Here is a 27,876-nt window from a genome sequence, read left to right as displayed (position 1 = left end):
TATCGGGGGTAACACCAGACTGGTCGTGCCTGGTTCTGACTGGGGAGGATTTCCCCGGTGCCAGGTGAATTCCCTGCCTGACGAGAACGAGACCATCCCTGCCCTGCCAGCATGGGAGGCTGTAAAGCCCCAAAGCCCCCGCACCACCTCATCGCGAGCACGGGAAGGGCGCTGGCAGCCCCCGGAGGGTGAGCCGAGCCAGGGGGATGCACAGGCTGGGGACCCCAGGCGAAAAAACCTGCTGCCGTGACCTCTCACTGAGCGAGTTCCCCTGCAAAAAGCACCTCACGCTGACCTCACTGCCGCGTGGCAGGCAGCTGCCTTTCCCCCCACGTCATTTTTTTCTTTTTTTTTTTTGATTAAACCGAAACCCACCCGCTGCCGCCCGTCCTTCCCGGCGCGGGTGGCGTCCGCTTTCTCTCCGAGTGGGCAACACGGGAGCGTCATGGCGCTCTGCACACAGGTGAGCGGGTGCCTGGCGCTGCCCAAAATGGCCAAAGGTGTCTTAGAAAAATTTCTTTGGGGGCTGGGGTCACCCTGGGCCATTCCCGACGGTGATGGCTCTGGTGGGTGAAGGGGGGGGGGTCGCGGCGGGAGGGTGGCCATCCCCGCAGGGTGGGACCCCTAGGTGGGGGTCAGGGTGTCCCCAAGCTGAGCACCGCTGTCCCTCCGGGTCCCGGCTCAGCGGGGGTGGCCTCAGGCAGGGATATGGCAGCGGGTGGTGGGGCAGCGGGGGGGTGATGCAGGGGGAGAGGTGACAGAGGACGGAGGTGATGGGGGGTGAGTGTGTGAGGGGTGACACAGGGGAGGTGATGCTGCGTGTGGGGGTGACTGCAGGGTGACTCTGTGTGTGGGTGTCTGAGGGCTGATAGGGGGAAGTGATGCTGGGGGTGCGTGACTGAGTGGGAGGTGACAGTGGGGGTGACGGGGCATAACTGGGGGTGTGACATGTTTGGGGGCGTGGGGGGGGTCATGGGTAGGTGGCAGAGTGGGGGTGTCCGGGGCAGTGACTGGGGTAGGTGATGGTGTGGGGGTGTCTGGGGGGTGATGGGGTAGGTGATGGTGTGGCGTGGCCGGGGGGGGGCGACAGGGGTAGGTGATTGTGTGGGGCTGTTAGGAGGGGTGACGGGTAGATGGCGGAGTGGGGGTGTTGGGGGCGGGGTTTGGCGGTGACGCCCCGCCCCAGGGCGGCCCGTCGCGAGGCGGGGCCGTTGCTAGGCGCCGGCGCGGCCGAGGGGGGCGTGGCCTGCCGCGAGCGGGCCCGGCGGGGCGGGGCGGGCCAAAACGTATCCGCTGGGCGGGGCCGGTGTCCGCTTCCGGTGCGGGGCGCGGACAGAGGCGGCCGGTAAGTGCGGCGCTCCCCCCTCCCCCCCCCCGCCCGCGGTACCGGGCTGGTGGGGGACGGAGGAGGGGCGGCGGGGCAGGGGGCCGCGGCTGGGCTGCGCCGCGCCGCGCCGCCGAGGAGGCGGGTGGGCCGGCCCTGCCCCGTGCGGTGGTGCCCCGGGCCTCGCTCCGCCTTGAGCCCGGCCCGGCCGCGGCTCCTCCTCGCGGCGGGCAGGCCGGGGCGCACCGAGGGGGAGCAGCCTCCCTCCAGCGGTGGCGGGGAGGAGTGGGGCGGCGGTGCTCGGCTCCCCGCGGAGCGCGGGCGGCCCCGGCCCCGGGTCACGGTGGTGCGGGGAGGCTCCGCCGCCGCTCCGCGGCCTGGGAGACGTTCCTCCCCGTAAGGGCGGCGACTGTAGCCGGGACCGGCGACGGTGGGGTCTCCGCTAGCGGGGGCTTCCAGAGCCCTGAGAGAGCCGGTCCAGCGGCAGGCTGGAGCCTGCCGACACAGCTTCTGCCAGGGTGGCCGGGCTGCGGCCTGCTCCCGGGGGGAGCTTGGTCCTGGGAAGGGATCTTCATTGTCCCTGTTCTGGGATCGCTTCATCGCCTTTAACAACCCCTGGTACAGGCAAAAGTGGGATGTTAGCCGAAACTTAGAACGTGTGGGGAGCTGAAGGAGTCTTGCCGCCGCCTTGGCTGCCGTGATTGGAAGGAAGGGCCTGGATTTGCGACCTTGGGCATCTTAGGTGGCTGGGGGATGCAGTGGCAGGGCATGCAGGCGGGAGATGCATCTGTAGATCATCATAAGTGGTCAAAACAAATGCACTTTCTTCTTTTCCTTCTTTCTGATTTGCTTGTGCCTCTCACATCTTTGTTTTCTAGCCCTCTGGAGAGCCCTGTATGCCCGCCTGGGCGTTGCCAGTAAATCTGGGCTCTGCTGTGTGCACGGCATTGCCCCGGGACCCCCAGGAACAGCTGGCTCTGGACAGAATTGCAGTCCTTTTTGACAACTGGCAGATATGAAAACAAGTGGTGGTAGGCTGTGGTTACCTCTCTCGGTGCCTAAGGGTGCTTAAATAAATCACTGAGGTGATTTATTTATATTCCTAATCAGCTTTAGGATGGTTTTTCACCTTTTTTGGGGCCAGAAGCTTTGATTTCTCTGAATAGGCTGGATTTCAATAAACTTGGACGGGGATTTTAGTGAGGTCTGTCCAACCCATCTCTTTGGTCTGGATTTAATTCCAAAATTAACTGTAAAGTTTCTTGCCATATTTTTCAGTAGGTGCAGGGAGGCTCGTGGTTTACATCAGTGTGTTTACCTATGTCGTTGGGTTTTGGGTGCCAGTGTAATATGCTGTGAGTAATGCAGTTTATGTGAAAAATTACCACCATCCGGTTATAATCAAACAGGGAAAATATTTTTATTTTCAGGCTCTGGAGATACAGCCAGAATTTTTTGTTCACATGGCAGCAGCAAACTCTACTCCACCTAGCTCTTTGGATCTAAACCAGCCTGGATTTGCAAAGGAGATCCTGGGAACTAAACTGGAGGTCAAATACCTCTGCTCCGATTGCAAGAATATATTGAGAAGGCCGTTTCAAGCTCAGTGCGGGCATCGATACTGTTCCTATTGTCTGAAGAAAATCATAAGGTAACTTTTGTGCCTTCAGTCTGAAGACAAAATGCTTGAAAAGGTGTTTTGAAGCATAAAAAGGAGAGAAAAGTCTCATTTTCAAGGCCTTCTCGGCAAGGGAGCTTTGTTTAATCGTTGAGATTCAGCATCAGGCCTTCTTTAAGGGAATGTGTAATTTCTGACTTGCTTTTATTGTTCCGGGAGTTGCTTCAAAGTTCCCTTTTCCGGAATCTCCTGGATTGTTTCTGCCATTCAGGTGGCAATCCAGGTGGATTACTCATCTCCTTCAGTCTTCCTCACAGCTACCGAAGGAACTTGGTCCTAAAAGTCATCCTATGGTTGTCGTGCCAAAAATGTGAGAAAGTTAAGCACATGCTGTCTTCCAGAAAAGTTTCCTTGTGTTCTGTCTCACTCTTTCTTTTAAGTGAGGGAAGTTGAATGGAGGGGTTAATCAGGAGAAGAAAAAAAATTAGAATCAGAAATGGGAGTCAAAAATACCCATGAGAAAAGGCTCAATGTGGTGTTTTAAAAATAAGAAAATACTTTCATTTTATGAAGTTACCAGAAATTGCTTTATTGTTAAATGATAAATTGGTCTTTTTGTTGTGTTTGATGATTATTTTTCTGTCTGATAGTGCTGGACCTCAAAAGTGTGCCAGCTGTATTCAGGAAGGAATATATGAAGAAGGAATTTCTATTTTGGAAACAAGCTCCGTAAGTAAAAATAAAGAAGCTTACTGATGTCATTAATATCACTTGCCGTTTTTGTTTAAAACACAGGTTCTGAGAATCCCTTATTCCTAGGAAACGTTTTCTTCAGTAGTGAGAGTTATGATTAATGTGGTGGACTCCCCAGCTTCTAAAATCCAGGTCATGTTCACATAGTGGTGGCCTACTTAAACGCTGTAATAACAATTTGTTTGCCATCAGCACACCTCTGGGGATGTGATGTGGCAACTGGCCTGGGAGGAGCCTTAATAAAGTCTTAATAAAGAATTAAGAGACGGGACTAAAACTGCAGCCCCTCAGTAATTTTTGTGGTTTGCTTGCTTTTTCCATTTTAGGCTTTCCCAGACAACGCAGCTCGTCGGGAGGTGGAAAGTCTGCCTGCTGTCTGTATTAACAGTGGCTGCACTTGGAAGGGGACTATTAAAGAATACGAGGTAAAGATCAAAGCAGGGCTTTCAATGTCTGCATCTCTTTTCTTGCCTCTGTGTTTGGGGAAGGCTCAGGTGGTTTTGCCTGTCTGCTGACACTGGCAGTGGTTGTGGGAGCTTTCACCTCCCTGGACTTAACTGTAAGCTGGAGAGATTTCTTGACTGAGTTAGGTTTGTGTGCCCTGCTGAGGGCACAGGCTGAACTGAAACAATTTCAGATTTGTTTGTGATCACAGGCACCAAACGTGTCCCTTCCATGGTGGGAACCACCAGCTCTATCTCCAACTCCTTTCTGCTGTAAAAGACAAGTGAACTGTCAAGAAACTGTGCTGTGCCATGAAATTATTGTGAAGTTCTCTGCATTATATGAACCTAAAACCCACTTCAGACCCATGAGCTTGGGGAAAGCGGCCTGGCCATGATCCTGTTTCCAGCCAGCTGCCCCCATAGCTACCAGGGCAGTGGGACTGGGCATTACTCACTGGCTGGCCACCCCCCGTCGCTCTGAGCTGTTCTGGGCCGTTGAGCCTGCTGAACAGGGCGGTTTTCCCAGTCCTGCTCTTCTTGAGGAGCCCACCAGCTCTTTAATCCAGGCCTTCTTTTTGTGGCCCTGGGCATTTGGTCCTTAGCATGTTTATGGCTAACATGCCTCATGAGAAGTGTGTTCTTGCTGAGGATGGCAGTGGGCCACATGCTTCCCTGTGCTTTCCACCTAGTCAGCTCTAGTCAGTCTGCTGTGGCAATTTGCATTGCTAAAATGCATTGGCAGTTAGTAGTGAATGTATATTCACCTGTGAAGCTTTAGTGCTCCTGAAGGACAATTTTGTCATCCCTCTTGAAATGGAAGAACCACCACACGGAGGGCCTGAGATATGAGGAATAAATTTTATTTCCCCCTAACACTCATCCTAGGTAAAGATTGTAGCCCTGTGATTCATGGAGCTCTGTAGTGACTGCAGTGCATGCCAGGAAAAGGTATAACCTTGGTCTGTCTACGGGAACATTTGAATTCTCTGCAGTGCTGCTGCAGGGTGGCAAGAAGAAACAACAGCTGTGGATCATGCCTGAGTGTTCTGCCTAGTTTGCGGAGCCTGCTAAAGGGATGCTTCTGCTTCTTTGTCCTGCTGTCCAGGACCTTCTGCTTCTTTATGCTAAAAGTTCAGTCCAAAAGGTGAGGGGATGTAGGGTGCTAAATGATTCTCCTGCTGTGAAACCCTCATTCATAGATCTGTCAGTGACTCATGGTGTGGATGTATGATTGAATAAATGTCAAATTAAAAGCTTAGCACTGATGCAGCAGAGAGAGTTTGGGAGTTGCATTTCAGGGTACAGTGTGTCTTACTGAGGTTCCAGGTTCAAGCTGTGCTGTTGGTGCTTGCAGATTGTTTGACCCACACTTTAATTTCTGCTGGTGACCAGTGACTAGAAGTCTGATGCCCGCTGCAGTGTTCAAAATGGTGATTGTAGTAAGTGAGCTCATCTCCATTAGACTAAACCAAATTATAGTTGTCAGCAGCTTCCAGTGCTATTGATTGTGGTGTGACTGATGAGCTCTTCTGAACTTTTTCTGCTGGGTTTAAAAAAAAAAAAAAAAAAAAAAATCTTAAAGAGTTCCTGTAGAGCTCAGCAAAAATCATCAGCTGCCAAAGGTCCTCCATGTGTGGTCTTACAAGTGTTTGAATGCAGGCTTGAGTCCAGCCAGAACTTGCACTAGAAGTTCAAAAGGGCAACAAGCTGTGTGGGATAAGTCCGTCTTCTTGCAAGGCTGCAGGTGTGTGTGATGCTCTGGGATCTTAGGCACAATTGCTTAAGAGCATCTGAGTGGATAAGGCTATGCCTCTTTTTTACTCTCCTCCTAATCTTCAAAAGGTCCTGTTAGCTGTTTTGCTAAAACAGACTATGTTTTGTAAAGGTGTGGCGCCGGAGTGCTTGGGCTGCAGGTCTGCAGCACTGATCTTATCTGTCATGGTTTTATTAGTCTTGGGGTGGTATTGTGCAATGAAAGGGGAGCAGGGATTTTGAGCAGTGCTAGTTGGTTCGTCTCAGGATTGAGCTTGCTTCTCCTGCCTACCACAGGTGGCATTCAGTCTAATGGGGGTAAGGTTATTTTGTACCCTCTTGGGAAAAGCCGATTCTTTCCTGGGAACTGATGGGAGGAGGCAAGGTCTGGCTTGTGTTATCTCTCCTCCCAGATGCCTGCCAAAGAGCTGTGCCATTTAATCATGCCTGGCTGTCCTCATGTGGTCAGAGCTTAGGAGATGGTATCTGTGGCTGAGGAGGGCTGATGAGAGAGGAGGCGTCAAATGACCATGTTAGCTCAGAGTCTCTCTTGGTACTGTGGACTAATGTTAAACCCTGCCTTACGGGTAGGCTTGTTAGTTTAGTACCGCTAAGTAGCGTTTGCCTCGTGCAGTACGTTTGCGTCTGTAGCCAGCAATGTGTGTAACGTCCTGCAGCAGCTCAGTGCTCCCACTATGGAAAGCCCCTTGCTGCGCTATTTCCGACAGGACATGGAAAGTCCCTAAGAGCGAATTCATTGTTTGCTAATTTAAAAATCATGTGTTCGTACTGAGAGAGACTTACTCGGCTGCTATCTACTTACAAATCAAGAGATAGTCACTTCTGGCTTGCTAATCTTATCAGGGCACGAACAAGGAAAAAATTGTTCTGCAGCTGAAAAGCTCTAGCTCTTCAAGTTCAAAAAAATTAATAAAACTGGTTTCAGTTTTGCTTTCTGTTCAGGCAGACTGAAGTTCAGGTCTCAAAGGGACATACAAAACTGAAAGAGTGCAATCTGCTTGGACATGACTTGCACTTCTGCCTAAAGCTGTGTGAAATGTATGAAATATTTAAGTGTCTATAAATGCATTTTTCAGACTTTGTAAATATTGTAAATATTTAGTGGCATTTGGATAAAGCAGTTTGTCATACGGCTGGGGGGGATTCCTTTTAATCAGTAAGCTCTTTTCATGTATGGGTTTCCTGATGAGTCTGTCTGAATGTACATACAGATAAGCAGGCTTATCTGTATGTGGGCAGGAGCATTTAGATTCAGGTAGAAAGTCTGAGGAGGGTTGCAGAAACTAAAACTAGCCTGTTAGACCAAAAGGAAAGACCAAGAAAACATGCTCTGTGATATCCAGGTAGAGGGAGTTTGTGGTTCCTCAGCACTGGAGTGTTTCTTTTCTTCCCTTGTAGTACCTCCAATTACCTATGTCTCTCTTCTGTTTTATCAATGTACCTTCAGTTCTTGTATACCTTTTATGTATGCTTTTCATACCTCCAACTCCCTTTCTTTGCCCCCTATCAGGATTGGAGGAGGGGGGAGGGGGCTGCAGAGGGGTGTTCATGTGGTCAACTGTGGCATTTCCATTTGTTACCCAGACAGACGTTCATCTCAGGACATACAGAATTATTTGAGACAATAAGGAAATGGAATTGTCTAAGTTTTGGGAGGAGAACTAAGTTTTAAGCTTAATCCTGACAGTGTTTAAACTATGTTGGGAGGGGGGGTTTCTAGGAAAAGAGATGAGCTCAGCTAATGAGGATGGATGACTGTCATCTGTGGTGATAACCTATCCTAATCCAAACTGGAGGGGGGATGTGTTTTCCTTGTAGTCAGCTGCCACCATGGTTTTGAAGAGTTCACTTTAATTGAAGCCTGGAAGACTGTGGAAGATGCAAAACTCAGAACTTAAGTGATATTACTCCAAAGCCAGTGGTGTTGGAGAGTATGTCCACATCCCCTTCTGGGCTATGTGGCTTCCTGGAGCCAGGATGACAAAGTAACTGGGCAGTCCCTTCCTGCCCAGTGTTCCTACTGGGAGATGCTGGAGAAGACCTGTTACACCTCATGTAGAGAAAACTGTCCCTCTTCAAAAATGCTGCTGGGGGCCCTGAGCCAGGGGGTCCTCCTGCTTTGTGATGCTTCACTGTTTCATGCCCCCCCCCCGCCCTTTCCAGCTGCATCCCAGGAATGCCCCAATAGTCTTTGGTGGTGATTTTCAGCTTAGGCTGAAAACTTCATCTTCAGACTTTTGCATGTTGCTTAGAACAGAGCTGCTGGTCTTTGCAGCTACTTCACCTGGCTCTGGTTGCCTCCAAAATGTACTTCTGAGTGTTTTATAGCAGTGTTGCCTGCGTGGGATACAGGATTTTAAGCACTCTGGCAAGCACACTTGGTGATGCTGTAGCAGGGTGACCAGCCTTTGTTTTAAAATCCAGTACAGCAATTTCTGTCTGTTTCTGAAGGTTTTGGCTCTAAGTTATGGTATGGTGTTGAAGTGCACTTTGCAGCTAGCTCCAGCCTGATCAGCAGTTTGCCCCAGGACCAGATCACTTTCTTGAGGGAGGATCCCTGACTTTCACATGCAGATGACCAAAAGGACCTCCTGCTTTGGAAAAAGGGTATCTGACACTCCTTTACTTTCCAGAGCTTCAGCTGAGGTCCCCAAACAAAACCTGGTCTTCTTTGGAGTCCCCAAAGTAGAGTTTATGTAGCTGGCTGCCCAGACACAAGGCAGTTTCCCGTCCAAGCCTGTGGTGGGAGGTAAGCCACGGGGAGTGCCAGAGAGTGTGTGTGGGAGGGGGTTGGAAAGCCCCGGCTATAGAGGGTCTGTTCTTAGCTTCTAAAAACAGCTCAGCCTTCTTGTGGTGGCCCACCTAATTAACAGTTTTGGCATCTGCCCCTTGGAAAATGAAAAGCTGTAAGTTGTGAGCTTTGAAGCTGAGGTGAGTGCTGTGTGTCCCTTCTAAGCTGTGACAAAACTCTGCAGCATGAACGCAGCTTTGGGGGTTGTGGGGCAACACTTCACACCCAGGGAGATGTTCCTTGGGCTCCAGGTGTCTGGCAGGTGCCAAAGCCATGATCACACACACACCCTTGGGTGCTTCCAACTCTTTGGACAGCCTAGAGAAATTGAGTTTGAAACCAAGCCAGTCACCACAGGCTCAACTTCTCCAGCATGTGAAAGACAGCTCTCCTGGTTGTAATATCTGTCTCCTCTTCCCTTTTCTGGGTGCCAGTGGTGTTCTCAGCCTCATGCTGTAACAGCCCATCTGTTCATGTCCTGCATCTCTGTGCTGCCTGTGAGCTGAAGGAGTTGATATTTCCCCTGCCCACCATCTGCAGCTCGCAGAGCTTGGCTGGTATCAACACCACGCTTTCTAATGTGAAGGTCAGGCAGACCACTGAGCGGCTTCATCCTGAGGCTATCCCTTTTTGGTCTGAGTGATTAAGGTGAGGCTTTGTGGGCTGGTGAAATTATTGCTGGAAGAGAGGGAGATCTCTCCAGGGGTGTTGTACTGGGACCTAGTCGGCATGGGCAGTGCTTAGAGCACAGCCGTCAGCGCTGCAGCATCTCTTGCAGTTAACAACAGTGGTTGGCTGTCAGAAATAAGTCTGGGTGGTGAATTCAGATCAATGCTACAAATGTGCTGGTGCCTGGCATCGTTAGTGTGATGGTATGATTGGTGTTTGCTCCCCGGTGGCAGGTTGTTCTCAAGCAGTGACCTCATTAGATGTGAACAGCACATCTTGGGCATTTTTCACACAACCGTGACTGTTAGTTGTAGCCTAGAAGACCTGCAGAGTTATCTCTGATCAGATGTTCCCAATTGTTTTGAACCTCCCTTATGTGTCAGCCAGCTGTTTATGGAAACTCAGTGTAGTCCAATGCCATAATTTTTAATTTCTTTGGCAAGCGGATTTAGCCTTTTTGTTTTGCAATGCAGCTAGCCGCATCTGAGGCAAGGGACAGTGGTGCATGGGCTCCAGCTGGCCGCGGGGCCAGGTCAGGTTTAGACTCAGACTTATCTAAAATGCTTTGGGGGTCTGGCCCTGCTCCGTTTCAGACTAGAGGCTCCCTAGGAAAATCATTCCTCTGGGATGATGGAGGGATTTGGAAAAAGCAAGCTGGAGTGTCCCACCGCCTCATGTCTATGTAGTTCAAAGCAAACAAGGAAAGGCAGAGTCTGTTTTAGGAAATCTTAGAAGACCCACTGCTGCTTTCAAATGTTTCTTGTACTTTCAGCCTTCTTCAAAATCTGCTCTTGCTTTCATGTCTGTCTTCAGTGCAAGAAATGCTGCCTTGATGTCCCTCTACCAATAAACCCCAAATCAAATGTCTGTCTAATCAGCCCTAAAAGCTAATGAACAAAACCATCAAACGCTGAAAGCAAAAGTTCTTCTGAAAAGAGGTCCCTGGGAACACCTGACATCTCTTCTGACAATTTTTGTCCTCAACGCAGGTGGATGCCATGGCGTTTGACAGCAGAGTAAAGGCAGTGCTGGTTTCCCCTACCTTTGCTGCCATACGCATGCCCGCTAAAGCCACAAGCAGTTACCGGTGGGAACTTAAATCTTTGTTTTGACACTTTGAGGTTTAATTATTTGTGATGCTAGGTGGGCTTGCTTGGATCTCTGTCACCAGCATGTCCCAGCAAAGGGAGCAGTTTGTGCCTTGCACCAGCTGATGCGATGGTGTCAGAAAGCTCCCATTCCCAGTTGGCACTGTGAATTACAGACTGGGTTCCTGCTTGCCATCCCTGTGTTGCTGGGCTCCATGCAGTAGCGCAAGGACTATGTGCATGGTGACCATGTACAAGGACTGCGTGTGTGTTCTCAGCCCACAGGTATGGGTGTGGGGAAAGGTTTGAGCAGGCCTGGCTTAAAACCAGCCTTAGGATTCCCCTGAAGAGGAGGAGACACAGCGTGGAAGGGCATGTTCACTTCAGAGGAGCGGGACATCCCAAAGTACCTGTGTTGTGTGACACATTCCCGTCTCAGAGGCTTCGGAGCCCCTGGGGACCTGGCAGAGATGCATGAAGCAACTTACGCTTCTTGGTGCAAAGGATTCGGGTTCCCTCAAAACCTAGGCAAGTGTCTCTTACAGTGTAGACCCATTTTCAGTGTTTTCTCTACAATTCTGTGGGCCCACCCTTTTTCTTGTAGCCAAGCTAAGATGGCAAAGGAGCTGTGTGTGGGACATGGCAATACTGGGGCGGAGACTGCCAAAGCCCTGACAGCATTCTGGTGTGCCCTGTGCCACTTCAGCTGGCTTTTCTCTGCTGTCCTGTTAATTTTCCTTCCTTTTCATTGCTCCCTTCCTGCTGCCAAGTCTTTCAGCTTTGCTGTTGCTTATGGTTGCTGTTGCCATACTTGGAGGGGACCAATGGCTTTCAAAGATCAACCTGCAGGAGACTGTTTGCAGAAGAGCTGTGGTGTGCAGCTCACACTAAGCTTGTTCTGCTGCACCTCATTTCTCTGCCAACCCTGCCCTTTGTGATAACCTTCCTGCAGGCCTCTGGCAGAGGCATCTCACAGCAGCTGTTTCAAAGGTTGCTTTTCTCAGTCGCTTGCCTTGCCTCTTAGCTAGAGGGGAAGCGTTGTGTCATGCTGATGGATTTCCTAACGCGGTTGCAAGACCTCCATAAAAATGGACTTGCACTGTTGTGGCAGGTTGTGAGCAGGGCAGCTGGGGAGCAGGTGTACCTCCTGCTCTGCCACCACAATACAGGGATAATAATTTTCAGCAGTAGCCTCTTCCATAGTTCAAGTTTAGTGAAGCCTTGAGAGGCAAAATAGCAATTGGATTAAACTACGGTTTTCCCTTTTGTGTTACGCAGGCACAGCAGAGCAGCTTGCCCTGGCATTCCTTAGGAAACGATCATTGCATCCTCCAGGGATCAGCTGCTCTTATTAAAACCTGCTTTTTCCCTGTGCATACCTGTGCTTTTCTGCATGCCTGCATTGAAATGTGCTGCCCTTGCTGTCACAGAGCTGCTGTGAAGGGAACTGCCCATTCCTGCTGGTTGAGAGCTGGGGGTGTAAGGGGATGATCCCAGGCGTGCCCTGAGAGAAACCTCAACTACAAATACTGCAATTTGCTTTTCTACTTTGCTGATATTGAGGTAGGAGAGTTGCAGTGTGCACACAGGCAGCTCCATTTGCCAGCAGGCCTACAGACAAGGGGAAGAGGGATCAACACCTCCATTGCAGCCTGTTAGTGCTGCTCCAGAGAGGAGCATTGGTAGGTGCTGGTGGACTGAGTGGCTGCAGTGGTAACCCATGAGTGCCTGCGCCCTGAGCGAGTGCTTGTAGGCTGCCCTGGTCCTTCCGAAGGTGGTGGTGGTGTCTGATTTTCTAGTCTCTCAGGTGGGCTTCCAGAGAATTGCCTGTTCTGATGGTGGTGTGTGATGTACAGGCTGCTGCTAGGTTGTCTCGTTTATTTTTAGGGAGTGAAATTGGTGTGCGGATCGATCAGTGGGTTTGGTTTTAATTGAGTGGGAAGAACAAGGTGTTGCTATGCAGGCTGTTAACTCTGCCTGGTTTGATTTTCCTGTGCCTGCTGTTGGATGCTGCAGGCCGATCTGTGCCTTGGTTTACAGCTGGTGGGTGAGACGTCAGTGCTGAGGTAACTGGAGAGTAGCCCTGAAGGTCTGAGCCAGACTGTTGTCTTCCAGCTCCGCTTTAATTCTTCTGTTGCCATCCCCTCTCTCTGACCCCCATCTGGCTTGATTTCCATGACAGGTTCACTCTGGGAGAGTGACTCTGCTCTTGCCTAGTGTTATGGCTTTCCAAAGCAGCCTAAAATGTTTACAGTGAATGCCTGAATATTTGAGATGCTCATCCCTGCTGCAGAAGCTCATGGATGTGGGTTTGGGAAAGGTGTAAACAGGATGATTGCCCCATTCCTGGGGGAGTGGAGTGTGGCAGATCAGGCTTGAATACCAACCCCTGCTCTTTGGTTCCTGGGTGGAGTGGATTTCTTCCAGTGGTGATACCATCCATCTCTGTTTAGACACCTGCATAGAGGGGGAAGGAACAGGGGATTCCAGAAGAGCCTGAAATTGTTTATACAAAAATGTTTGTGTAGAGGTTTGGATCTGTGCTGGTTAAAGCTAATGCTTCTGGGTGTCTTAAACAATTTACATATGGACCAGTTGCACTTTCAGCTTAGCTGTTGCGGGGCTGGTTTCCCTTCTCGTGCTGCAAGCTGGGCATGCTTCGCAGGGCTGCCTGTGTCTTGGGTGTTATACATCGTGGTGTAGTGTGGAGTTGGGATGGAAGATAAATGCTGGGAGGTAGGGAGTGCAGAGGGGGTGGTAGTTTCACATCGGCATGGGAGAACATAAGTTTTAAATACTCCCTTTTTAAATAGTTGTCTCTACAATGAAGTTTCCTTCCTTTAGCCAGACTGTCTGTTCTTATGCCAGCGTTTTGTGGGTCGTGGGGAAGATGCTATCTGGTGTTTCCAGAACATGAGAGCAGTAGGTGGGTAGAAGAAAGGGTTCAGCCCCTCTGAGTGAGTGGAATAAAGGAAGGCCCTCTGCCTCATCCACCTCCTCTGCAGGCAGCAGTGTCTGTGCAGGCAGCACTACCCAGCTGAACTGCGCAGGCTGGCTGGTCACTTTTCCAGGGACAGTGCAGTGAGGCTTGGAGTCTGATTACTCATTTAAAAGTGTAAAAAGGAGAGAGTAACTAAGAAGCCAAAGCTGAGCCACTAATGGGTTTCACTTTCCAGTTTCTGATGTGGTAACACTATTTAAGTTTGTGCATGTTTTCCCCCCCAAGACAGTAACTTGTTTTAATAAAGAATAAATGTGACCAAGTTTTCAAAGTATCTGGTTTCAGTGACTGCTTTATAAATGCTTCTGGGGTATTTTTGTTGTTGTTGTTGTTTTTCCTGTTACTACCATGGCAGAGTTCTTCAGTGCACTTATCTTTTAATGTGAATTTTGAACTGCATCTTCACGGCATTTACAATGCCTTGCTTCAACTGTATAGTGTGTGTCATGGTTTAAAACCATGCCACACAAACCCATAACAGTGTGTAAAGAGAAGGTTTAAGCAGTATGGAAATGACACAGAAAGCAGAGGCACATTCTAGCATTCCCAATTTAGCTGGTACTGCTGGCCCTAGTATCTGCTGAGGACAGAGTATCAGTTGCCCTGATCGTTTGTTCAGCTCCTCTGGCTGCCAAACAAACTCTGTGTGCTCTTCCTGCAGGGTTGGGTGCTTGTGTGCAGGGGCTATTAAATGAAACTGTTTTAAAATATTTTTGTTTCTGGTTGAAAAATGTTTTTCTGATTTGGATGTGGAGATACTATCAGACAGCTCAGCCCAGCATGTGGTGAGTAGGCTATGGGTTCATACTTCAGCTGACTGATAACCATTACAGTGGAAAAATTATACAAATTATCTTGCTGAGATAGTGGCTTGCTTCACTCAACCTGTCTGAACATGTATTTTCCTGGCAGAGCCATTAATGGAGCTTCCTGTTGATTATCTTGTCCATCAAAGCAATAATTTGATTTTTTTTTTTAATTATAGCAGCTTTTAAAGTGAGGCTGAGGCTATGCAGGCACCCAAAATTTTAGTAGCCTGGAGATCACACAAATGAGTCAGCACGCAGAATTATCAGCCTGACCAAGATTTGAGTATAGCTTGGTAGAATACAACACTCTTCTGTAATGAAGTATAAAACTACCCCTGTTGAATTGTACTTACCATATAACCTCATTGGAGCTTTTATTTAAAGGACCAAATAGTCTTCTGTTGATTCTTTTACAGGCTCATGACGAAGTCTGCCCTGAATTTCCACTGACTTGCGAAGGCTGTGGGAAGAAGATTCCAAGGGAGAAGGTATCCATGTGACTGTTGGTGAACCATGTGCAGCGATGGTGTTTGGCGTCTTGATCAGCATTCTTGGAGTGGGGAGGAAAACCAAGACCATTAGAAAGTGGAGTGGGGAAGACAATTAAGTGGCAGCTGTTAGTACAGATGTGACCTTACCATAAGGCTCAAAATACTGGTCGGGTGCAAGTGCACGTGACTCATCGGCACTTGTAGTTTTGTGTTGGTGCTGCCAACGCCACCTCCCTTTTAGCGGTGTGTTTGTCATGTTTGGGTGTAGAGCTGCTGCGGGAAAAGCACCCTCGTGGGTTTAAAGGGTATTTATGTCCTATGTAAAGCAACGATATCAACCGCTGCTGCAATTATGGAAAGGGAGCCGATCTCCAGCTAAATTAATTTATTTCTAATTAGTCATGTGATGGTATCCATGTCTATAGGGTCTCCATGCTGCTGGCTCCTAGGGCAAGGCTCGACAGTCTGAAAATCAACGTTTTGGGAAACATGTTCAAAAAGCATGTTCATCTGAAGCCGTCCTGCCTGCTATGGGCAAATATTTTTAGTAGCACTTGCAAAAGGCCCTTATAGCAGGGCAGGGGGGACAGAACTATTAAAAGGATGAGCAAAGGGTTCTAAAAGGATGAGCAAAGGTTTCTAAATGGGCAGTGTAATGAAGGACTTCATGCTGAGTTCTTGGGATACAGATCTTCTTGTCTGTGGGCTAAAGGTGGAGCCCAGCAGAAACTTGGCTTGTAGGATTCCCATAGGTGAGCTCTCGTTTGTTTAAATATTAACTGCCTCCTTTATCTCTCTCCAAACTTTTATTGATTAGCTGCAGCCGTTGTAACTCTGAGTAACCTGACTCATTAAGCAAGACAGATGGATCTAGAAGCTTTTAAAAAAGTGGTTTAAAAACATTTTTAATCGACATCTGTTGTAGCAGATGTAGGAGGTAAATGTGGAATATGGTGGTTGTTCAGAACAGACCACTGATATCTGATGATGAGAGGTATATCAAAAACAAGATGATAATGTGCCAGTGCTTGTTAGCATTAATCATGCACTGTGTGGGAACCCAAACAAGTCATTTTGGCAGCTGGGGGGTTAATGGCACTTCTCTGTAGAAATATCCACCATTGCCCTTGGTTCTTCAGAGCAGCTGCCAGACGGGAGGTGGCTGAGATGCCGCAGCATCCTTCAGCACCCCGATGAGGGGATGCTGGACCCAGCAGAGCATCTTCTCTTGCACAGGTGGACCTGCAGTAATTGCTATAAATACTCAGGCAGGACCACCACCTGGAAGCTTTTTGTTCTCAGATTTATAATGCTTAGCTGGAAGTAAAAATACAAAGCTGTGGCATGTCCTGACCAGGATTACATGAAGTCCCCAAAATTAAATGGCTTCTTGTTTCATAGGGGTTGTTCTTTATGCTTCTCCTTTCTCTGCCCTCAGTGAAACTTGTTGCTCAGCATCCATATTATGTACCTGTGCTGGTTGTTTTTTCTTTCTTGCATATGCAGGTGAGAAGTGAGATCCCCTAGCTGTCAAGAGAAAGAGAAATAAAACTTCCTTCCAGGTGTCAGTGCTGTATTTGTATTACAGTGAAAGTCATACCTAATGGTAGGCAGTGTCCAGGTATTACCACACACTTTGGCAGCTAGTGATTAGTGATGGCTTGGGCATTCCTGAGATCGGCTTTAGTTTCCTAGATGTCAGTGAGATGGAAAGGGAGCTCCTGGGGACACATAAGATCTAACATTGCCTGCCTTCCTTCCTAGTTTCGGGACCATGTGAAAACTTGTGGCAGATCTAAAGTGCCTTGCAGATTCGAGGTTGTTGGATGTGCTGAGGTGGTAAGGGCTCATCTGTTGATGTTTATCTTGGGACTTGTTTTCAGTTCCAGTGTTAGAGTTAACCTGCAAACTGCTGTCGCCCAAACTGTTACACGTTTGCGTTCAGATATTTGAACAAAGTGGTGTTTCACACCCTTTACAAATGGAGCTTAACATCATCTGCTCTCCAGAGTTTGGGTATCCAGAGGTTGAACTTAATGTGGAAGGAAACCTCCTCCTTCTGGAGGAACACCCTGAGTGCTTTGAGACTCTCATGGTTTTACTGCTTTCAGCTGTACGCACAGAACTGGGGCCACGCCATATTTCTCCATGCAACTTAGTTGTCCCAGCTCCTACTGGTGATGTTCATATAAATCCTTCTTTGGGGAGATTACATGAGGCTTTGTCCTTTGGTGCTGTTAAGTACATCTGACAGAGCCCTTTTGAGAACTAATGGAGGAAGACAGAGTAGAACAGTGTGTACAGCTGGGGAAACATTAAGCATCTGTCATCGTATGTGATTTTCAGCATTTCTAAAACAAAACAAAAAACCCCACACCCACCCCCAAAACAGGGTTTTTAACTGTCTTTCTTTGGTTTTTCCCCTTTATAATTTAAAGCTAACGTTGTGACCTCAAGAGGAGGAATTTGTTCTGTGGATGGTGACAGCGTAGATTGAACTTGCTGAATGGGGGATGTATTTCTCTTCATGTAGGTGGAAAATGAAAACCTACTAGAACACGAAAGCAAGTGTTTGGCGGAGCATCTCTACATGCTACTGAGTTTTGTGCTCAGCCTCAAGGCTGGGTCTGGAGACTTAAAGGCCCTTCCTGCCCTGTCCTCATCGCAAAACAACTCCCCACTACTGGCAGCAAACTCTTTGTGCTCAGAGTCGGAGCTCTCCAGGTCCCTGGAGCTCTTGGGGAGATGTGAGGCCCTTGAGAGGAAAACGGTGACCTTTGAGAACATTGTCTGTGTGCTCAATCGGGAGGTGGAAAGAGTGTCTCTAACAGCTGAAGCCTACAGTCGGCAACATCGACTAGACCAGGAGAAAATTGAAACACTGAGTAACAAGGTGTGTAACCACTGGCTTGGGCTTTCCAGCACTCTGAGCAGAGACTTTTTTTCAGTTTCCTTTCCATGTTATTAGCTAGCAAAGCTTCACTGCCCAGCCCTGAAACTCCACAAATCTGAAGGCAGAACTAAAACATCATTTTTGTGCCTGTGCCCAACCCTCAAAAGCTTCCTGGAAAAGATGGGAATTAAACTGATAGGTGTAAAGCATTCAGATCTCTGTTAGTAATCAAGTTATGCAGACACCGAGATGTTGTTCCTAGGTGAAGTTTTCCAGAGACAGAGCACCCAGCATTTCACCAGATCATTCTGAATCCATGGGGCTGCTCACCTTCCAGACCTTTGAAAAGGAGTGTAATCATTGATGCTGTGCTACTGTGTTGTGCCAAGCACACTCTGGAGGCGTGAAGAAGCTGCCCCCACTAGTATGTTCCAGCACAGTCCCTGCTGAGCACTGCCAATGTGTCTTGACAGCTGGGAGTTGTGCAGTTTGCAGCATACCTGTGCTCTCTCAGCAAGGGAGCTGCCAAAACTAGCGTGACCTTATGTTAGCTAGCAGTGATTAACCCTCTGGAGACCTTGTTGGCTGGGTGTAGGTTCTTCTCTTTCTCAGTCTAGTTTTCTCACAATGCTGATTTGTTGGTTTTTTTCCCCCATCCTCACTTCTTGTGCTGCTAACATAATGGAGCTGTTCGTTGGGAGGACTTTTCCATTCACTGTGGGAAAGTTTCCAGCTCAAGCACTGAGTTGTATCGATGTATCTTCTCCAGAATGACAGGTTCAAAATGCAGCTTCAGTGAATTGGCTTATGATGCTAAATTTCTCCTTCCTGTGACCCCTGTCAATTCTTGAGAACGTCTCTTGCTAAAGAGTTGTCCTGAAGGGGATGCTGGTGTCTGCTGGCTTTCTTGGGTCTCACAGCAGTACGTGTTTCTAACCAGGCTGCACCGTGTATCCCACTGAGCAGGTCCGGCAGCTGGAAAGGAGCATTGGGCTCAAAGATCTGGCCATGGCTGAGATGGAGGAAAAGATCCGCAACATGGAAGCTTCCACCTACGATGGTGTTTTCATCTGGAAGATAACAGAATTTGCCAGAAAGCGTCAGGAGGCAATAACAGGCCGCTCTCCTGCGATCTTCTCTCCAGGTTATTGCCCACAAATTTGCAAAATGGCACAAACATTTGTGTCTCAGCTGGGTGTGGGATTTGTAGTGGTGTCCTTAGCAGGGGAGATGCTGGCCATTCAGATGTACTTCTGTTCTGTCCCCATTTCCTTGTGGAGCCTGAACCACTTTCATTTAGCCCAATGCTAAAAAAACCTGCTGCTAAAAGAGGTGCTTTTTTGATTGCAGAAGACCTATTTAATTTCTCATAATAGAGAATGCAACCCTCTTAGCTCTGGAATAGCCCTGCATAACCCTCTAGTTAGAAGTAAAATACTCAGAGACCATAAAACCATAAAAAAAAAGCAATAAAATGGTTAAGGAAGGGAGGAAATATATATTAGAGCCCCAGAAATATATTTTAGTGCCTAAAGCGTGACAGTGCAAGAGACAATGTCTAAATAAAGCCCAAACCATACCTAGGGAAGTGCTTGAATATCTGGTAAAGGAAGGGGCTCTCCTCACAGAACTGTCCCAGCCCAGCACTGTTCTTCCTGTTCTTAAAAAAGAAAATCTCACAGTGAGCAGTAGACTGTGATATGGCTTGTTTGCTTATGAAAGCACAATCCCAGGGTTGCAGCTGTAAGATGAAACCATCTCTTCACACCATTTCATAGCTCAGCAGGGAGCTTACCTTACAACAGAATGGTTGAGGGGGAGAGTTTTGAGTTTGCCTGAGCTGCAATTGCTTAGATCTAAGTGTGCTGGAGAGCTTTTTCAAAATGCCCAGAGCTGCATGCAAACCTAGAGCATGTACCTTACACCTGCTTCCTGGAGCTGTGAAAAAGCAGACTGTGGCTGGGCCACAAGATAAAAGCAATTGAATTTTAAAAACTATTTTTATATCTGTTTTATGGATGAAGGCTGTTCAGAGTTCTTTTTCTCTTGAAAAACTGAAAGAAAAAAGGATTCTTCTTGAGGGGAACTAAACTGCTACTGAAACTGTGCACGTGCAGTTAGCATTTCCTTTTAAAAGTCAACAGCAGCCGTGGAAAACCCCTGCTCTGTGTTCCCTTTGGGAAGGGCAACACTTCCTTTTCCCAAAGCCAACAAATCTGCTTCAAATCTATTTTGTTTGACTTGGAGGACCTTAAATCTTGCATAATGTACATCTCCTGCACTGTTGTTGTGGTTTAACCCCAGCCAGCAACTAAGCATCACGCAGCCACTCGCTTGCTTCCCCTGCTTCCAGTGGGATGGGGAGGAGAACTGGAAAAAAAAAAAAAAAGTAAAACTCGTGGGTTGAGATAAGAACATTTTAATAACTAAAATAAGAAATATAATAATAATAATAATACAAATATAATAATAATAGTAATGAAAAGGAATATAACAAAAAGAGAGAAATTAGACCCAAGAAAAGGCAAGTGATGCACAGTGCAATTGCTTACCACCTGCTGACTGATTGCCTGAGCAGTGATCCACCCCTCCTGGCCAACTCCCCCCAGTTTATATACTGAGCATGATGTTCTATGGTATGGAATATCCCTTTGGCTAGTTCGGGTCAGCTGTCCTGGCCATATTCCCTCCCAGCTTCTTGTTTGTGCACCTGCTTGCTGGCAGAGCATGGGAAACTGAAAAATCCTTAACTTAGGATAAGTGCTACTTAGCAACAACTAAAACATCAGTGTGTTATCAACATCATTCTCACACTAAATTTAAAACACACTGTACCAGTTACTAGGAAGAAAATTAGTAATGCTATCCCAGCTGAAACCGGGACAACTATGCTTGAGAGCTGCTTGACCTGAATGTCTCCAAAGGCTGCGGTTTGGAGGGACATGCTGGACAGAGCTGACTCTTGTCCTCTGGCCACGGGCATCCGGACTCGCTGTGCCCCAGCTCAGGGGCTCCTCAGGCCCCTCCATGGGCTGATGTGACCTGGGGTCCTTGCAGGGGCATGGGATTTGTTTTTCTGGGTTGGAGAATCAAGTCTGCTGGTGAAGGGATATAAGTATCAGAGTCAGCCCAAGGGAGAGAAAGGGGTGACACCTCTCCAAATGCAAGAGGCTTCATATATCCAGACATTTGTTCAGCTGTGCTCTGAACACACAGTTCCTCCCAGAACTGCAGCTCATGGTTACTGGTGCCTCCTCCTCCATGCTGCGTGCTGGCCAGTCTCCATCGTGGCAGTGGTGGCAGGGCAGCAAAGGCAGGGCTCAGGTCTTCTATAAACTGTTTCATCAAGAGAAAAACTACTTTGTGGGCCACCAGACTGTGTTTTGTGTTGCTGGTTGGTCTATGCAATCTGCTCGTGAAAATCTTCTACGTGGCTGGAGGGATTGGAAGGTGAGAGCTGCCTCTACCTAATGCCAAGACTGCTTCTGGAAAAGGCAGGACTTTTTTTTTTTTTTTTTCCCCCCCTTGTAAGTGCAAAGTACAAGGCCTTGTGTCATTTAGATGAGAGATCCTCATTCCTGGTGCTGCCTCAGCTGAGAAACAAATGTTTCTTCTGGAGGTGGTTTTTTAATCTTAGAAAGTGAAGCAAATAGACTAGTGCTGTTCAGTCAGGGAAGGAGACAGCTAGGAAGAGAGGAGTCTAGGTTGTGAATGGGATGAAAAGGGGGAATGAGTATAAGTGTTTGGTTTGTATTTAAATGTGAAGGTGAGACAATACCAAATGAAATCAGTGTTAAAACAAAGAGAGGGCACAATGACTGCCACAGGATTTTGCAGAAGGCAGAATCATAAGAATTCAAAAAGGCAAATCCTCACAAGAAAGGTTCATTGGGAGCATGAACCATGACAGTCCAAAGCAAAGCTCCTGCTGGAAAGCCACCCGCTGCTGGCCGTCAGATGCCAGTGGGCAGCTTACTGGGCTCTTGCTTTGCTTCTGATGCGCTTCGCCTTTGCTCGGGCTGGTGGGAAGCAGGATGCCCACTTCACTGCTTTGAGCTGGCAGCATGGTGCACAAGGTGTTTAGCATTCTGGCTGCCTGGTGCCTTTTCGTGGGTATTCCCAGTGCTCTGATCAGCCATCCTTCCTCTAGTTCCCCACCTGGTTTTACATTCACAGGGCTACAGGAGTGCTGGGAAGCCCCAGGTAGGCTGTGAGGATGTGCTGCTTGGTCTATCAGAGGGTGACATCTGCCCTGAAAGCCTTTGGGTGAAGCAGGTGGAGAGGAAGGACTAGAAGAAACGAGTTGGGGAGTGCAGGGAGGGAAGCGGGTGACAAAGCCCTGATCTCTGCCTCCTCACCCTGTGGAAGTGTACAGTATCTCTACTAGTGCTAGTCCGCCTGTTCATAGAAGTGTACCAAGTCCTGCAGTAAAACGCTGGCTCTTATCGGCCCCATGCCCTGAGGCTGCTGAGCCTCACCACACCTGAGGCACGCAGCTCTGTGCCACTGTGAGAGGGTGATTTACCACAAGTCCCCTTCTGAGACATATTTCTGTGGCCCTGCATGGGTCTGGTATCACAACATGGGCATTCCCAGAATTGCTGGAGAAGGAGCGAGCCTGAGATCCCTGTACCCAACCATATCCATGCCATGCAGAGCAGGTGGGATCCTAACCAGAGACTGAAGCTCACTTGAGCCTCTGCCCCTGTCAGAGGCAGCCAGCTTACAAAGAGGGAGCAGTGAGTACTGAGGATGGTCTACCCCCAGTCAGGTTTTTTGGGGGCTGGTTTTCTTCCTACTCGTGAGCGTTACTGCCATGAACTGCAGCTCCTTTAGCAGTCATGTGGCACAACTGGCAGGTCTGTGGTGGGATGCAGTGGGAATTGCCTAGCTCCCGGACAGAGCTCCAGCTTTGTCTGCTCTGCCCAGGGTGCTTGTGCCTGCGGTGGCAGGTGGGGAGAGCCTGAGGGGCTGGCAGGAACCCTGCTCTGTGCTGCAGCGCTCTGCGTCTCAGCTAGACCAGGGGCTTGTGACTGCCTGACCTTGGGCTGTCTCCAGGCCACTCTAAGATTACCGTTGTTTGTACCTGGTGGCTTTTCAGACCACGTCCGTGGTGCAGGTATTTTAAGACCTAGACCTGGCTTCTTCCAGGATCCAAACTTTAAAGTCCTCAGAGTTCAAAGGAACTTGCTGGTGTCAGGCTTTGCTGGGTTTTACGCTGTGTCTGTTTTGCAACTCTCTGATAGCTTTCTACACAAGCAAGTATGGCTACAAGATGTGTCTGCGCGTTTACCTGAACGGAGACGGCACTGGGCGTGGGACCCATCTCTCCTTGTTCTTTGTGGTGATGAAAGGACCCAATGATGCACTTCTGCGGTGGCCCTTCAACCAGAAGGTAGGTTTGGGACTGTCATGGTTTAACACCAGCCAGCAGCTAAGCACCACGCAGCTGCTCACTCACTTCCCCCCCACCCAGTGGGATGGGGGAGAGAATCGGGGAAAAGTAAAACTTGTGGGTTGAGATAAGAACAGTTTAATAGGACAGAAAGGAAGAAAAGAATAATGATGATGATGATAATAATAATATTAAAATGACAATAATACTAATAAAAGAATTGGAATACACAAGTGATGCACAATGCAATTGCTCACCACTCGCCAACCGATGCCTAGTTAGTTCCCGAGCAGCAGGATCCCCAGGCCAACTCCACCCAGTTTATATACTGGGCATGACATCACATGGTGTGGAATACCCCTTTGGCCAGTTGGGGTCAGCTGTCCTGGCTGTGTCCCCTCCCAACTTCTTGTGTCCCTCCAGCCTTCTTGCTGGGTGGGCATGAGAAACTGAAAAATCCTTGACTTAGTAACACTACTTAGCAACAACTGAAAACATCAGTGTGTTATCAACATTCTTCTCATACTGAACCCAAACATAACACTATACCAGCTACTAGAAAGAAAATAACTAAGCCAAAAACAGAACGAGGACAAAGCCTGCTATGCCCAGCAATGTGCCTCTCTAGTTTTGCACACCCTTGAGCTTCTAGACACTGTTGGTCTGGCCTACTTAGCAAGCAGAAGAAGGAAGGGCTTTGATATGTTGGCCACCCCGGGGATTCCCCAGTTGTGCTGAAAGCACCAAGTGTGCTACAGGGCAGGGGCATGAAACGGCAGAGGCGGTGGAAAGAGAGAAGCAGCTTATTTGGAAAGCAAGCGGAGCCTCTGCATGAATTCGGGGTGAAGGAAGGTTGTCATGGCCTCAGTACTCAGGGTGCAGCTGATGCTCACTTGGCGTCAGAAGCTCAGATTGTTGTTCCTAGACGTTGCAGGTTTGCAAAACACTTCAGGGCTGAGCGGGCAAAGTACTGATGCAGAGAGAGGGGCTGTCTATTTTTGCAAGGGCCAGCAACTCTGCAACCTAATGAAATATCTGTGTGGGGTATTGGTGTTGGGAGTGAACACCACGCTGGCCAGTTGTAGGTGTTCAGAGTCAGTCTGACAGCCCTGTACCACCACACAGAAGTTTCCAGTGACAGGGCAGGATGTGGGAAAGTTTCTGCAGAATGTCACTGAGATGACGTTCTCCACTGACCCTATTTACAGGCATTTCTAAGATTTGTAGGCGTGTGATGTGGCTATGGTTGCACTGGTACTTGCATGTTTCACAGGCTTCAAGTGAGCAGGTCACTGGGCTGGGTTTCCATGTGCTTTCTATTCAGCTGTTCTCATATATTTTCCTGTTTCCCCACAGGTAACCCTGATGCTCCTGGATCAGAACAACCGGGAGCACATCATCGATGCCTTCCGACCTGATGTGACATCCTCCTCCTTCCAGCGACCCGTCACAGAAATGAACATTGCCAGCGGCTGCCCGCTGTTCTGCCCTGTCTCCGTGATGGAAGCCAAGAACTCCTACGTGCGTGATGATGCCATCTTTATTAAAGCCATCGTTGATCTCACGGGCCTCTAACCCTCCTCACCTCCGGGAGCAGTGAACGCAGAGCCAGCCCCGAGTGGGGCATCCCCCTCTTGTGCTGCACTTCAGGCAGGTCTCGGAGTGAGGAGGGGGCAAACAGTGGAAGGGGAAAAGCCCTTCCCAAAAAGGGACCTTCACTCTGAGTGGAAATGAGGTGTCTGATGGGAACCCTCTTCCCTGGTGTCAGAGAGACCTTCCCTGAGAAGAGGTTTGGGTGGACGTTCACAGTCTGCGGGGTACAAGAAGATCTCCTGCAGGGACTTGGGTGTCTGAACTGCCGTTGTCTGGGCTCCCAGTGGAAACCAGTGCAGCTCTTGCTCTACCAGTTTAGTGCACATCCGCAGTGCTCTGTAGTAAAACAAGGGTTTGGCCTGCCTGAGCACCACATCATGTGGTTGTTTGGCTCAGCTGTCTAGGCTTCAGAGATTCCTGGAAGTTTTGTGTGCTGCAGGGGTGCCATTGCTCTGGGCTGCTGGCTGGTCTGTGCCTCGGTGGATGGGAAGGGTGTGTGGCAGACTTGGTGCAAGCTGGGTGAGAGAGATACAAACTGGTTTGCCACTGTTTTGATGCCATTGGTGTCTTCAGAGAGGAGCACTGAGCCGAGCTGCGTGTCAGGCAGGGGAGCGGTGCCCCGAGCCTGGCCCTCGCTGTGTGTTTGATGGGTGGTTTGTGCTCTGAGCAGTGTGCTGGGAGCACAGGATGGGGCAGCCAGTACCTGCTGCCTGGGAGGGAGCATGGGACAGAACCAGCAATGCCTGTAGTGAAAGAGAAGTGAATCTCCCCTGGAGACTGCCTGTCCTGTCCTGGGAGAGGAGCATGATGCAGGGCTTGGTGCAGGATGTCAGCCCCTTGAACCCTGAGAGCCCCAGGCAGGTTTTTAGCCAGACCCTGCCATTCTCTGCCTGGCTGTGCCTGAGCAGCAGTAGGCTGGACAGTGGGGGTGCTGGAAGCTATCTTTACTCACACAGATGTTCCTGAGCTGGCTTTCATCCCCATCACAGGGCAGCTGCAGCAGCGCAGGTGCACCAGCTTTCCCAGGGCCCTCTCCAGCAGGTATGGCTGCAGCTCTGCTGCTGTCTGCAACCATGCTGCCGCCATCTATCTGCATGGGCACTCACCTCTCTGGCTGTGGCACTGATGGACATGGCCTGTCTCTTGTCCACCTGTGTGGTGGGCGACTGCTGGCCAGTCCCTGCTCTCCCCGAGGGCCTGCCTTGCCCACCAGCGGCAGCTTTACCCTGTCCTTCCCTTGGCTCTGGGAACAGCATGCCTGCCGGTTCCTGGTCATTGCACACTGGAGCATTTTCTCTGCTCAGCCCCTCATTGAGCCTGCAGCCACCTGGGTAGGACCTGGCATGGCTGAAGAGGTCCCTGAGTGAAATTTGCTGTCCCCTTTCTGTCCCTGGGCTCCTGGCGCCACTCCCTTCTGGGCAGCAAGTGTTCAGCACCCACAAGAAGGTCTCTGGAGAAGAAACCACTGCCATGTTCCTGTGTTGTGGCTGGCTGGTCCCTCTGGAGTTGTTTTGTTGTGGCCATGAGTAACTGGATGGTCAGTTAGCTAGGCTGGACTCTGAAGGCTTTGCTGCCTTCTCTGCCTGTGCTTCCCACACCTGTGTCAGCATCCAAATGTGCACTAGGAGAGGTTTTGTTAGTCACAGGAGTCGGCTGCTGACCCTACCTTGCAATAATAATCCAGGATACTGTCCAGCTCCTGTGCTGCTCCTCAGGCTGGGAGGGGGGCTGGGAGGGGGGGCAGTGAGGCTGCAGAGTGGTCACCCTCTTCTTGCTCGTGGCCATCATGGATCATCCTCGGCAGGGAGCGGTGGCTGCTGTTGGTGGGCCCAGGGGACACTAGGCTGTGGTGGAGGAAGGCCTGAAGCCCCTCTGGGGGGCAGGAACCAGCAGCTCCCTGCCTGGCACCCAGCTCTGGCCTGATGGACACAGAGCCCACCCTGCCTGTGGTCTGCTTCCACCTCTGCTCCAGCTCGGCCACCCTGGCAGTGCCCGGGATGCCATCAGTGAAGAGGAGCTGCGACCCAGCCAGGGCCCAGGGAGCCCTGCGAGGTCTGGTTGTCCCCCTGCTCAGTGGTACTGCCCTGACCGCCTGCTCCTGTGGTGGTTCAGGGTGTCCCCACTGCTGCCTGGGGAGCTCAGGGAGTGCCTGATGTCCTTCTGCAGGCTGGTGGGTAGCTGAGCTGGACCCTGATCCAAGCAGAACCTCCTGCAGCCAAGGGTGCTCTGCTGGCCTAGGGTCTGTCCCTGCCTGTGGATGGGTTCTGGGACAGCCTTTGACATCCCCCACCCCCCTTTGGAGACTCCGTGTGGGTATCATACCTCGTGTGTGCAAAGGCCATGGCCAGAGGCAGCCTGCTGTTTCAGCGGGAGGAGGGGGACAGGAGCCTGTGCCAGTGCAGCCAGGGTCAGCACAGCAGCCATGGGTGAGCCAGGCAGGGTGGCTGCAGCAGGGTGGGCTAGGAAACCTGGAATGGCTGCTCTGACTCTGTGAAAAGAGGAACGCTGTGGTGCAGGCAGGGGCCTGCCCATTTCTTCCCAAGGGCAGACGGTCAGTGGGTGTGTGTCCACCTGGAGCAGCCCCCCTGCAGAGCAGAGTGGGGCTGGGCAGCTGCCTGCACCCTGTCTTGCTGCTGCCCCCTCAGCTCTTCTTGGAGGTGGGTGAGGGGTGGCAGGACTCTTCCTGCCTGCAGAGAGTCTGTGCTGTGAGCAAAGATCAGGACACCACAGCTGTGCTGCCATTGGAGAGGGGTACTGGATGGCAGGGGTATGGCACAACAGGCAAGCCCCTGCGACAGCAGCTTTTACTTGCTGCAGTGTTTACCTTCCCTCACCACGTAGCTGAGGAGAAGCAGATCTGGCACTGCCTTTTTCATTTTTTAGCACTCTGGAGCTTGCAGGAGTAATTGTAGTGCGTGTCCCTTGCAGCAGTCCATGTGCTGCAGGCAGGGGTACAGTACCTTTCTGGGCAGAGCTCTGCCAGCCTGGCTGGCACATGGATGGATGCTTGGCACAAGCCACCGCTGGATTTTTTTGTGTTTTTTTTTCTTTTTTTCCATTTTGACCACAACTATCGGAGAACACCCATCTCAGCCTGGCACTGTGAAGTAATTTTTTTTTTTCCTTGACTATGTAGTATGGTCAAAAACCACTAATAAAAGCTGTTTGAAGAGCATCGGTGTTGTCCAATATATGGGCTGCTGGGGCACCAGCACTGCACAGGATGAAAGAG

The 27,876-nt window shown here is 49.7% G+C and overlaps 1 protein-coding gene across 5 annotated transcripts; it reads left to right on the top strand.

The window, feature by feature from the left end:
• The first annotated feature begins 53 nt into the window (after window positions 1-53).
• Window positions 54-27,819, top strand: TRAF2 (TNF receptor associated factor 2). Of its 5 annotated transcripts, none has more exons than XM_069770741.1 (10): window positions 54-463; window positions 2,755-2,975; window positions 3,593-3,671; window positions 4,022-4,120; window positions 14,689-14,760; window positions 16,528-16,602; window positions 17,297-17,656; window positions 18,623-18,800; window positions 22,903-23,051; window positions 24,408-27,819. In XM_069770741.1, the coding sequence occupies exons 1-10, from the start codon at window positions 446-448 to the stop codon at window positions 24,624-24,626; spliced, it is 1,470 nt and encodes a 489-aa protein (XP_069626842.1). In that variant the 5' UTR covers window positions 54-445; the 3' UTR covers window positions 24,627-27,819. The 5 variants fall into 5 exon arrangements, with proteins under 5 accessions (XP_069626842.1, XP_069626844.1, XP_069626847.1 ...); XM_069770743.1 differs by lacking the exon at window positions 54-463 and adding an exon at window positions 1,273-1,345; XM_069770746.1 differs by lacking the exon at window positions 54-463 and adding an exon at window positions 1,513-1,720.
• The last annotated feature ends 57 nt before the right edge of the window (window positions 27,820-27,876 follow it).

Source organism: Haliaeetus albicilla, chromosome 26 (genome assembly GCF_947461875.1).
Source record: "Haliaeetus albicilla chromosome 26, bHalAlb1.1, whole genome shotgun sequence".
NCBI classification, from domain to species: domain Eukaryota; kingdom Metazoa; phylum Chordata; class Aves; order Accipitriformes; family Accipitridae; genus Haliaeetus; species Haliaeetus albicilla.
This window is presented reverse-complemented; position numbering and strand designations above follow the sequence as displayed.

Excerpts from the sequence above, each read along its gene's own strand:
- TRAF2 (XM_069770741.1), top strand. Across the intron at positions 4,121-14,688 it reads GGACTATTAAAGAATACGAG|GCTCATGACGAAGTCTGCCC; the intron begins GTAAAGATCAAA and ends ATTCTTTTACAG. Across the intron at positions 18,801-22,902 it reads TCCTGCGATCTTCTCTCCAG|CTTTCTACACAAGCAAGTAT; the intron begins GTTATTGCCCAC and ends ACTCTCTGATAG.